Below are 12686 nucleotides of genomic sequence, written 5' to 3' on the forward strand. Positions count from 1 at the left end.
AAAATAATACCTACTTCAAAGGACAGCTGTAAAGATTGCCTGTTACACTTTTCCTTTTTAACCACTGGGACCTTTAATTTACTGCCTGTGTTTCAAGTCAGCTGTGTCTGTAAACTCACTAATATGCATGTATAGATGTCTCTAACACTAACTACAACTCCAGCCCCTTGAAACAGGTCTGCAAGCTAATGTGCTATGATGTGGGCAGACAGAACGCGTAAAAAGTCCTCCTGAGTTAACATGCTTTAAATCTCTGCACAAGAGCTTGACATGGATTCAGAATCCTCATATTGTCAAATGGGCAAAATCGGGACAATGACCAAATACAGAACCAGCAATCATAAGCTGGAAATAGCAATCAGAGGCATAAGAACCATTGAAAACTGGGAGACAACAGGGAAATAGAAGGGTCCTTTCTACACCATGGTCCCCCTGCAACTGAAGTGCAAGTGAAAACCTCCACACCGCCGTGACTTTTTCCACGTGTTTCTCCTTCAGCCCTTTATACCCTAATTTTGGGAGAAACAGAAGAGGTGGCAGAAATGGGCACATAATATACTATATTTCTTTTTCATGAATCAAAGAAAGAGAGTGAGTATCCCCAACACTTAAGCATGATTTTGACCAGTGAGTAAATTTATGTATTCTTCTGTGAGAATTGTATATTCTTCCCCATATTCTTTTCTATAGTCTGTTCCCCAAGAGGCTTGAAAATTTGAACATCATTTTGGTTATTAGTTTTTTTTTTTAAGTTGTAGATGGACACAATATCTTTATTTATTTATGTAGTTATTTATGTGGTGCTGAGGAGCGAACCCAGTGCCTCACCCGAGCTAGGCAAGCGCTCCACCACTGAGCCACAACCTCAGCCCCTGGTCATTAGTTTTTATTCCTTATATTTATTTCATAGGACACCTTAAGATTCAGTGGTATACAAGGAAATTCAAACAATAAAAACATGAGAAGTAATGTACTCCCCTGTCACAGATGGAGATTCCACTCAGCAAAGCTCGGGTGGCTCGTTGCGGTTCCACGTCTGCCAGCCAGTTTGCTACAGTCTCACTGTTTGTCTTTGGGGAAAAGGTAGAAAGAAGCACAGTGACTTGGTGGAGATGTTTACAGCCCAGGAGCAACAGTGCCCTAGAGAAAGGGGCCAGTTGAACATGTGGCCGCTGTTTGTTCACTGCCTCTGATTGTGGGAGAGTTGACCGTGTCCCAGAAAGGGTGATGCAGTGACCCTCCAAGGTGTAACTGTCTGCCAGGGATGACAAAGGTGTGTGTCCTTCCCCTTGTTTAAGAAGGTGTCTCGCCTGTGAACCTGACCGACAGTCTTTATCCCAGTTTGCCTCAGATCAAGATCAACATGGGTTTTGACATTAGAAACCAAATTCCTGCACCACTGTCCCTACATCAGAGGCTCTCAGCTCAGTTAGCAAAATGAAAAGCTGTGTTTTCCAAGCCACGTTGAACAAGTGTCCTTAATTGATGATCTTTAACTTTATGTGCTTGGAAAGATTGTTTTCTTTTCAAATCGATAATCAGGGGGGGTTAAAACAGGGAATTAGTCGTGGAAACAGTGGTAACATTTCATAAAGTAAGTAACCATATGCTAAAGACGTTTCCTTTTAATTTACTTCTTTTCATTGCATAAAATTTAATTTACAGCCTGTATGCCTCATTCCAACTATTATTGGAAAATTGCCCTTAAACTTCTAAAGTATTTTATATAAAAGCTCTCTACAAGCACTGATACTAAACCTCAGCAAAGAGAATAGGAAAACTAAATGCACTGGAATTGAAGTCATTCTGCCATTGAGCAGGGAAATAATTTAGCAAAACCTGATTAAATCTCTCTCAATAAAATGACAATTTCATATAGGCTGGGAGCAAACTGAAGAGTAAAATCCACTGAAGCGATGCCATAGTGCAATATTGTATTTTCGGGATTATTCCAAGTTTCCCTTAAGTTTTTTTTTTTTTCCTCTTGATTACATGAAATTAAATCCCATTGCCTGTGATATTATTCAGATAACTCTGAGTATCCTTCCCTGTCAGTCTTCCATGTACAGGAACTAGATTTTGCTTTTGGTGACTGTGGCCATTTCTGATGATAGCATCTGATAGCTGGTGTCTAGGTTATTAGCCTAATCAGAGGATTGCCACACCTTCGCCAATGCCTCTCTCCTCAGCTTGCATTTTACCTCCCTTGTATTTTTGTCCCCCTGATATTAACTGGATCTCATGCCAGCTTGCCTCATCAGTACAGCAGCCACTTTTGATTGATTTGTTTTTGCCGTATTTTCCAGATGAACCCTGAGGTAGTGAGGAACGGAGACTTTCCTCGTCCTCCCTCCGCATGTTGTTAGAACTGGGTGGGTGTGGGAGTTGAGGTCTGGCCTCATGGTTAGATAGCTGGGCATCGGTTGCCAGTGTCACACAGGTGCAGAAGCCACCGATAGCCGTAGAAGCAGTTCATTGCTTAAGTCATCTCGCTTGGAGCATAACTGGGTTCCTTTCCCTTTCAGGTCATCACAGACCTGGAGGAGCAGCTGAACCAGCTGACTGAGGACAACGCTGAACTCAACAACCAAAACTTCTACCTGTCCAAACAACTTGATGAGGCGTCTGGTGCCAATGATGAGATAGTCCAGCTGCGGAGTGAAGTAGACCATCTCCGCCGCGAGATCACCGAGAGGGAGATGCAACTCACCAGCCAGAAGCAAGTAAGGAGGCTCAGCAAGGTCCTGAGGTCCCTGGAGGACACTCAGGAGGGCTTGGAAGGAGGGTTCCAAGACAAGTTTCGTCCAGTACCCAGGCTCTTTTGTAATCATGTCTTGTTGTTGAGGTTTTGAGATTTAAAAAATGACTTTAAAAAGTGTGTAAGTAATTTTGATTTTAAAAGATTAAAAATAAAATATTTGAAGTTATACTCCATGTATCTATGATATGTCAAAATATATTCTACTGTCATGTATAACTAAAAAGAACAAACAAACAAAAGATTAAAATTAAATTTGGATGCTCGGGGAGGCCAGCCAAAGCTATTTGATTTTAAGTTTAGTTGCCCCCCATGCTGGCTGGTTTTGGGTTCTGCTCTAAGATGGCAGCACAACTGGCTTTCCTTCCATTCCCACCCAGTCCCCTCAGGCTATAAAGGAAAAGTACAAACCATATTTCAGACTGTAGTCAGGAACTTGTGCTCTTCTGAAACTGATCCAACCAGAGTAACCCCCAGGAAATCCTTGCTTGATGCAAGGCACAACTCAGTGTGTGATTTGCAGACAATGGAGGCTCTGAAGACCACGTGCACGATGCTGGAGGAGCAGGTCATGGATTTGGAGGCCCTGAACGACGAGCTGCTGGAGAAGGAGCGCCAGTGGGAGGCCTGGAGGAGCGTCCTCGGTGACGAGAAGTCCCAGTTTGAGTGTCGGGTTCGAGAGCTACAGAGGATGCTGGACACGGAGAAGCAGAGCAGGTGGGACTTCCTGGTTGTAGAAAGCCAGTGGCAGGTGACCTCAGCTGGATCTGCCTGAGAGTTGTGAGCCAGTGGTCCCAGTCCCTGGCTGCAAGACTTTCAGGGCTAAGACCAGGAGGCTCTGGGCAAACCAGTTACCTGGCAATAAATCTGGACGGTGTCAGTTGGATTCTGTGGCAGAGGCTGGTGTCTTTTTGCCCTGCCAGAGGCCTGGGAGCCAAGGCAAATACAGTGCACTCTGCAGAAACATTTTCCTCAGTGAGCATCATTTCCTCATCAGCGTGACCATGTGACCATATAGCAAGACCATCACCATTTTAATCCTTGTCATGTGTGTTTGCCAGTCTTCCTCTTATGCCAGGGCTTCTCCACATTGGCACTGCTGATATTTGGGGCTGGGTGGTCCTTTGTCACGGAGGACTGTGCTTTGCACTCTAGGCTGCAGGGCATGACCTCTAGTGTCTACACAGTAGACGCCAGGAGCAGCCCCTTTCCAAGTTGTGACAACCAAAAATGACCCCAGATATTTCCCAGTATCCCTTAGACTGGGGAGGAAATTGCCCCCAGTTGAGAACCACCACTCTACACGAGTAGTTTAGTGCCCCCGCTCCCCGCTCTGCAGGAAATGGTAATGAGTTTGAGCAGCGTCTTCCCTCTGCTTTCTTGCTCTTGTTTCCACAGCTCCCCAAGCATGGAGTTTCCTTCCTGCTGGGGTGGCCATTTGCATTGAAGCTGCCATCAGTTTGAAGGGTTACTGTGACAGTTTTGTAGCTCATGGCAGGAAAGTGTTGTCCTAGCATGTGTGTAGACACTAGGGTCGTGCCCCACAACCTAGAGTGCAAAGCACAGTTCGCCCTGACAAAGGATCACCCAGCCCCAAATATCAGCAGTGCAATGCGGAAAAGCCCTGGTGTTAGAGGAAGACTGGCACGTGGCAGCTTACAGATGGAAAGCAGTGGCCTCGAAGCAGGAACCTTTCCTGGTTTGCACCGGGTACCATGGCCCAGCATTCGCCCTGTGATTTCGTGTCTGCATAGCTGATTTGTAGCTGCCCTTACAGACTTGCTAATGTTGCCTTCCTGTGAATCTCACCTTCCTGTAGTTCTCTGAATTCCTTAAGCAAGATAAATGATACCAAGAAATACCTATTACTTAATTAGACTGTATCCTACTCATTGTGGTAGCTCTCTCCCACTTGGACTTGGTCTGTAATAGACTCCTGTGTGATGTGTTGCGTGGATAATCTATGCAAAGTTCAGTTGAGCTAGAGAAGATTGGAGGCAGAAGACACAAACCTTTAAGTTTCAAAAGAAACTGATGCAAGTAGTTGTTTTGAACATCCTCACGTTCAGGGGATTTGCTGATGTGAGGGGCTGCTGCTCTAAGGCCCCGTTCCTGCTTTCCTCCAAACACTTGGACTCCCTCATCCTGGTGGGAAGTTCTCACTACTCTCCCACAGACCCCGTGCCTCCCACCCTCAAGTCTAGCTCCTGTCTGAGTTGTTTCTAGGGTACTTCAGAGATAATTTTGGGGGTCGGATCTGGCCTTAGATTCAAAAAATGCACAGGCACACATGGAAGGTATAATTATGGGCTGTGCTTGGGAAGACTAGCATTAGCCTACTTTCATGTCTACTTTCGGGGCAGTCGCAAGAGGTCTTGCCTTTTTCTTCTTTTTGCCTTTCTGTTTTCTTTCTTGGTATTGAGTGGAATACTGAGGTGAGTAAAATGTGATTCTTAATCCTCACCCTCCACTGGCTGAGTCTAGCAGAGGAGGGAAACTGAAAGCGTGAGGTGTCTAGGGGAGGAATACACTGGTTCTTCAGATACAGGACAGGGAGAGGCTCCTTCTGAGGAGGGACGTGGGGGAAGGTATTAGGGAAGACCCAGCGCTTGAGTTTATCCTTGAAGGTGGGGTAAGATTTGAGCCTATGGAGTATTGAAGGAGAGTATTGCCCAGAGGAGACGGTACAAGCAAAGCGTGGAAGCAGGAAAACATGGGGAAAGGAAGTGATTTTGTCCAGTTTGCTTCTGGCTTTTCTGTTCTTTAGCATTATTGAGATATTTAGGAGCACATTTATCAGATCCAGATTTCAGTTTCCTAATGAGCACCCAAATACTTAGCCCCTGCATATGCTTTAAAAAGGAAAAATGTTTTATCAAATGGGGTCTCCCAGTGGTTCTTCAGGGGTTACTCATTCCACGTCCATCCCATGGCTGAGGGTGTGGCAAGCTTAACACATCCTTTTTCAGCCTGATTGCATTTGCAAATGCTGGTTTTCCTTCAGCCTTTCAAAGTCAGCCCTCATGCGAACTTTGCCTCTCAAAGGTAATTTCACCCAGAGTCTGAGCAGGTCAGATCTTGGCTCTGTGAGCTGCCCGAGAGGAAGACATAATTTGGAGGCAGGACTCAGGGCTGGTGCAGCCTGTGGAGTTGCTCATCGGGACTGGAGGTGCAACAGCCTCCTTTCTCCAGGTCCGTGGTGGCAGGGCTCCTGAAAGCAGGCCTGTGTTTCCCTGGCAGGGCGAGAGCTGACCAGCGGATCACCGAGTCTCGCCAGGTGGTGGAGTTGGCAGTGAAGGAACACAAGGCTGAGATTCTCGCTCTGCAACAGGCTCTCAAAGAACAGAAGCTGAAAGCCGAGAGCCTCTCTGACAAGGTCAGCACCCGTGCCTTCTGCCTTTTAGGACAACATTTTCATTTCCTTCTTTTAAAGACATGCTTGACACAAATTCAAGTGCAATCCGTGGGAAACAGGCTTCATAAGCAGACATTCACTCACTCGGGAAAGCCAGTTATGGCTCACCGTGGGACGTCTTTGATTGGCAGTAGCATGGGTGGGTATGGTAGGAAGTGGGTTATCATAGCTGGTCAGAGATTTTTTTAACATCTACCTGTCTGGACCCCAGAAGTCCAAATTTTGATCTGGGCACACAACTCTTGTGTTGCTGGGGGTTTGTTTCTAGAAGGCTTTATGGATTTCATGTTGAGCATCCTTGGGAAGAGCTTGGTAAAAACAACTAATGTTCATTCTATTGCTGCAATCAGGCAGCTCAGCTTCTCCATTTTCCAAGTTCAGGGACACTAAAGGGCCTATCTGAATCCATGTTCTGTTGCTATAACAAAATACCTGCAGCCAGGTATGCAGAATAGATAGATATTTATGTGGTTGACAGTTCCGCAGGCTGAGAATGCTGAGAGTATGTGCTGGCTTCTGGTGAGGGCCTTCTTACTGCATCACAGCAGGGGAGGACTTCACGCCGAGAGGCAGAGTTAGCGTGCCAGCCTGAGCGTCTTTCTCTTACGAAGCCTTAGTGCCGCCCTGGAGCACCTCCCTCATGACCTCATCTAACCCTAATTATCTCCCATATATTATGTGTGTTAACACATGAATTTGGGGGACACATTCAAACCATAGCAGGGTCTAATGATACATGTGATTCCTCAGCATTTCCCACTGTCCACACACCCTTCCTTGTTAAATTTACAAAGTGATGTACCAATGTTTTGGGCATTTAATCTACTAGTTTTGAAAGAGAATTTGTATTTTGTATAACTTTGCTACTCCATGTTTATAAAAGTAATTATTTACAGTCATTCTGGAAAATACAGAAACCACAGAATGAAAAAGGGAAAAATGACTGGTAACCGCATTACCTTGTTACATTGGCGACTGTATTTGCAGTGTCTTATTTGCTTGTGTTTTGTGTGCGTGTGAACACACACACACACACACACACACACACACACACTATACCCACACATCTATTTTGTAAATTTAGTTTCTTACTATATATATGACTTTGTTTTTTTTTTTTTTTTTTTTAAACATTGTATAACTGGAAGACTTTCCTGAGTTACTGAATGATTTTTGAACATGCAATTCTGAAAAAAATCAAACTGCATGCTGGCATGTAATTTATACATTTCTCCTTGTATTAGAAATTTGGGCTTCTTCCAGTTTTTTTGTTTGCCATATAAATAATGTGATGAACATAAGTTTTTATGAACATTCATGATTATTTTCTTACTGGAAATTCATAGAAACAGAATTTTGGATTCAAGGCTGGTACTTGCTGCTCAGGAACAGTCCTGAATTCCCTGAGATTGATTGATTTACTTTCTTTTTTTATGGGCGGGGAAAGTAGACGTATTATTTAGAGACAAGTGAATCCTTTTATGTTTAACTTGAAGACTTTGTTTTTCTGACTGATTTTTCTTGAAATATTTGGTTACCAACTGTCCTTTAACACTCCAGAAGTTCCAAAACTATCTTTTCTCTGTCTTGTTTTATTGGGGTGAAGTTCCTATTCTATACCTCTCTTATCACTTTTCACCTGACAAAGAGCCATTGTCAGGGTATGTGCCTTGACCAAGTAAGATCCTCGAGAGTGCTTGGCCACCTCTCATCCTGGTACCTGTGGTGCTCTGCAAGAAGTCAGCACCTGGCATATGACTATTTAATTAAATTCAGCAAAAGCACTTCAGATCTATAAGTCCTTTCACCGTCATCCTTGCAGAACTCGTAGTAGCTATACATGACCCATCTCTTAGAAGTAATTCCTGTCCTCATATAGGAGACTTACCTATGATATGGTAAGTCTCTGTGTTTTCAAAAACAGCATTGACATTCTGACTTGATTGTCCTTGATATGTGAGGCTCGTGGACATATAAGAAAGTCGTTAGTGTCTGACATCCTTAAACGCGGCATCATGGCCAATTTTTTCCAATGTCCAGCTCAATGACCTGGAGAAGAAGCATGCCATGCTTGAAATGAATGCCCGAAGCCTGCAGCAGAAACTGGAGACAGAGCGAGAGCTCAAACAGAGGCTTCTGGAAGAGGTGAGTACAAACTACCTAGGAGGTAGAGCCAGGTGGGATTTAGAAAGTGGAAATTCAGTATGTTTAGGTGGTCAGATCCAAATCAGGCTTTCAGATTTTCAAATTGGAAGTTTTGAGGTAGAGGAGGGTGGTCACATCATACTTTGTATAAGGTATTTAGCACATTAAAAGACTATGTCTTGAAGCCTGATGGGGTCTCCCTGTCACTCTTATCCTCCTACATGGTGCTTAACAGAGTGTCAAACGCATAGTATGCACGTGCTGAATAGAGGTTTATTAAATACATGGGTGAATGAATATTGAGTTAAATTGTTCTTTAGAGTTAATATTCAAAGTATATTATGTTTCATGCTGATAGAACATCCATGCAAATTAGCTTCCCACACAGGGCAGGGATTTGATCAGATTATGCTGAGTGCCAAATTTCGTGAGGACTTTTGAACATGCACTTAATTCAATTAAAAATAATTGTGCCTTGCTTTTGAGGCATAAGATGACAAGTTCAAATTGATCTCCTAACCCCATCCCTTATGTTATTTCATGTGCCTTTTCACAGAATGCTGGAAATTGCTATTTAAATTAATGACTACTTCCCACTCCCAACCAAAGCCCTATATGTTGAATCACTAATGATTCTGCTTTGTTCATTAGAATTGACCTGCAAGGGCAAATGCACTTTGTAAAGATATCTAAGGAAAAGTTGGACTCTAAAGAGCGTTCGGTTTAACCCATAGCGAGCCTGGCAGTTCTGTTACCCAGAATCCCTTGTTGTCACACGGTGCTCACAGCTCCTCAGTCCCGCTGATAGCAATAATGTCACTAGGCTGTTAAGTTTGAAAAGTGTAGTGAAAATATTGCAGGTGAGTACCAGTGTCTTATAGAGTGACACACTAAGAAATACCGGTGGGAGTTTGAGAAAGTCTGCAGATAGATGGTTAGTGATCGCTGCACAACAGTGTGAATGTCCTTAATGCTACTGACCTGCAGTTACAAATGGCTACGATGACCCAGCATGCAGGAGGCCCTGGGTGACAAAAAAAAAAAAAAAAAAAAAAAAAGGAAAGAAGAATATGTTTTATATTATATGTATTTTGCTGCAATGAGAAATTGATTTTATATATACATATATGAATGAAATTCACCAAGTGACCTGAAGAATACTACTATATAGATTGAGTAGCTCTTATCCAAAATACTTTGGCCCAGAAGTATTTTGAATGTTGTTTTTCTTTTTTTCAAATTTTGGAATTTTTTTTTTTTGAGGGGGAATAGTAGTACCAGGGACTGAACTCAGGGGCACTCAACCACTGAGCCATAGCCCCAACCCTGTTTTGTATTATATCTAGAGACAGGGTCTCACTGAGTTGCTTAGTGCCTTGCCATTGCTGAGCTGGCTTTGAACTCATTATCTTCCTGTCTCAGCCTCCTGAGCCACTGGGATGACAGGTCTGTGAGCCACCATGCTCAGCAAATTTTAGAATATTTTTGTATATGCATAATGAGATATCTTAGGGATAGGACTCAAGTCTAATCATGAAATTCATTTGTGGTTCATATATACCTTGTATACATAGTTTTATACAAAACATTTTTTTCTTTATATTGATACTGGGGATAGAACCCAGGGGTACTTACCTCTGAGCTGTATCTCTAGGCCTTTTTATTTTTATTTTGAGACAGGGTCTTGCTAAGTTGCCTAGGCTGGCCTCGAACTTGTGATCCTCCTGCCTCAGCCTCCCGAGTGCCTGGGATTACAGGTGTACACCACCATGCCTGGTGAATTTTACACAATATTTTTAATGTGCCTGTGTTTTGATTGCTGTTCATCACAGTGAGATCAAGTGTAGAATTTTCTACTAATGGTGTCATGTTGGTACTCAAAAAGTTTTGGATTTTGGATTAGGGATGCTCAACCTATGTTAGAATTTTTAACTCGACCTAGGGGTCAAATAGAGGGTTCTGGTCTTTTATCTGAGATCAATAGGCAATATTCCCACTTTGAGCTCATACTGGAAAGAAAACAGGAAGAATAGATGCCCCTGCCTGTCCTGATTTCCTGAGGAGGGCAAGTTGGCCTTAACAGTTCAGTACTTTGACCCAAGGTGACATGATGAGTCAGTGACAAGGCTAGGAATGGAATGTGGGGTGCCTGTCTCAGCCCCCAGTTCTCACCTCTAACCCACGTGAGGACATTTCCAGTCTTTGTCCCTCAAGAGGATCCTTGAGCACAGATATGTGGCTGACATTGAGCTTCAGTCAAATTTCAGATGGGAGAAACCATTATGAAACAGGGAATGACTATTTATTTATTTATTATTTATTTATGGCAGCCCTGGGCATCAAACTTGGGGCCTTGCATACAGAGAATGGCCTTTATTGTCCAAAACATGACTGAGATCCTTGGTTGTGGTGCTGTTTGTAACCAAGGGCACAAGGCCTCAACCTAACACATCTTCATGGAACAGAGACTTTTTAATGGCACAAAATCAGAGTCTCAGAAGGAATATTTATGTCATCTAGTCCAAATTCCCATCATGAGTTCCCTTATGCCTGCCCCTGACAAACTTACTAGTAGTTCTCTCTCCCACATCTTTCCTCTGGGACTGGAAATGGCCTTAGAAGCTCTCTTGACTTGGCACTTACAAATCGTTATCAGCCCATTGGAAGTAACACCGGAGATGAAGTCCATTTACTGATCCTGGTCAGATTCATCTCTCACTCAAGACAGACAGTTCTCATGGACAGGCCTCGTTAACTCAGCCAAAATACTGATTCTAACTTTGGACATCCCAATTCATTTTTCAGCAGTTCTGATTCTTAAAAAGTCCTTTCTTATTTTGAAGTAAAGTCTACAACTTTCACCCACATTCTATTACATCAAAACATGAAATTAGAGAGTAATCTGATCTATCCAACCAAAACCAGAGATTAATATTGACTAATGGTCAAATTGCTTTGTTAATATCTGATTAATGTTTTATTTGCACTTACTCGGTGCCAGGGGCCTTTCTGAGTACTTTCCATGTGTTAACTCACAGTCCTTACAACAGTCTTCTGAGATAACTCCTCGTATCCTCTCAGTTACAGTCAGTATCTGAGGCCCTCTTACACTCCAAATTGCCTTCTCTTTTCTAAGTGAAACATTGCACATCCCTCTGAGCTTTGGATGTTCTTCTCTGCTAGATCTGTTTTCCAAAGAGAGTTTCTGGCTCTGTGATTCAAATATGGTCCCTGTGGTCTTTGTTCAGTGGAATATTTCCTCCTCCATGCTGGTCTCTGTAAACCTCTGGCAATTGCCTGGGTTCTTTGGACAGTTTAGTCATACCAGGGATATCCAAGGACCTGTAAAATCACGCCTAGCCTTCCACAAGTTTTTGTTTTTTTCTTTTTAAAAACATCCTTATGTTCTATATGTACTCAGTTGAAGTTTTAAAAAATACCATTCTGTTGAACTTGCTGGTTTTCACCTGTCCTTCCTGTCCATTGGGGTTTCCCTGTTTCTGGTTCTGTTATCCAGCTCCTTCGTCCATCCTTCCAGGTTTTGTCACCCTTGTAAAATCACTCACTCGGCAGGTCTAAGCAATGGCTGAGGCCCACCGTCAGTCTAAATGCTGACCCAGGAGTTCACCTCCTTTTGCCTTTCTCCAGGAAGCAGATAAGTGGGTTCTGAAAAACATGTCTAAATATCACTCAGACTTGGTTTTCATTTTAGTAAATAACCAGCCTATTTCTTGGAAAGCCAATGGTGACAGTTGATGTGTTTATTCTAGAAAAATATTTTGGGCCTGGCTGTCACCGAATAGATCCCTGTCTCTAGCACTGTTTCTCTGGGTCCTGCCTAGTAATTAATGTTGTCCTAAAACACTAGGAAGAAACTAAAGAGGGCAATTTGTGGAAGAAATCACTGTTCTGTGGCGAGCTGATAGTCCCCTTTCAGAGGGCGTCTTGGCTGATTCCTCCTCCCCTCCCCTTCTCCCCTCCCCTCCTCCCCTTCCCTCCCCTCCCTCCCTCTCTCTTTCCTTCCTTCCTTCCTTCCTTCCTTCCTTCCTTCCTTCCTTCCTTCCTTCCTTCCTTCCTTCCTTCCTTCCATGTTTCAGGGGTGTTCTGTGGTTGTATTAAAAAATCCCAGGCAGGTGGTGCACCCAGGCTAGGTGATCTTTAGTTGGTATCTCTTGTTTTATGACAGGATTGGTAAGGAAAGGCAGATGGGAAAATGATCAGAAAAAGGAGATGGAAAGCACCAGGATTCATTAGGCACCTACTGCTCCCTGGGCACCGTGTTCAGTACATCATTCTGTGAGGCATGGTGTTCTACCCACTCCCAGATGAAGAGACAGACACTCTGAGGTGGGATAACCCACCTGTGAT

The 12686-nt window shown here is 43.4% G+C and overlaps 1 protein-coding gene across 10 annotated transcripts in view; it reads left to right on the top strand.

Moving 5' to 3' along the window:
* Positions 1-12686, top strand: part of Cit (citron rho-interacting serine/threonine kinase) — a 156201-nt gene that overhangs the window by 115663 nt on the left and 27852 nt on the right. For all 10 annotated transcript variants that reach the window (XM_047560000.1, XM_047560001.1, XM_047560003.1 and 7 more), the window contains 4 exons: positions 2526-2723; positions 3282-3475; positions 5999-6134; positions 8214-8318. In XM_047560000.1, the coding sequence (XP_047415956.1) occupies positions 2526-2723; positions 3282-3475; positions 5999-6134; positions 8214-8318 (633 nt within the window). The remainder of the gene's footprint in view (positions 1-2525; positions 2724-3281; positions 3476-5998; positions 6135-8213; positions 8319-12686) is intronic.

This window comes from Sciurus carolinensis, chromosome 8, assembly GCF_902686445.1.
Source record: "Sciurus carolinensis chromosome 8, mSciCar1.2, whole genome shotgun sequence".
Classification (NCBI taxonomy): domain Eukaryota; kingdom Metazoa; phylum Chordata; class Mammalia; order Rodentia; family Sciuridae; genus Sciurus; species Sciurus carolinensis.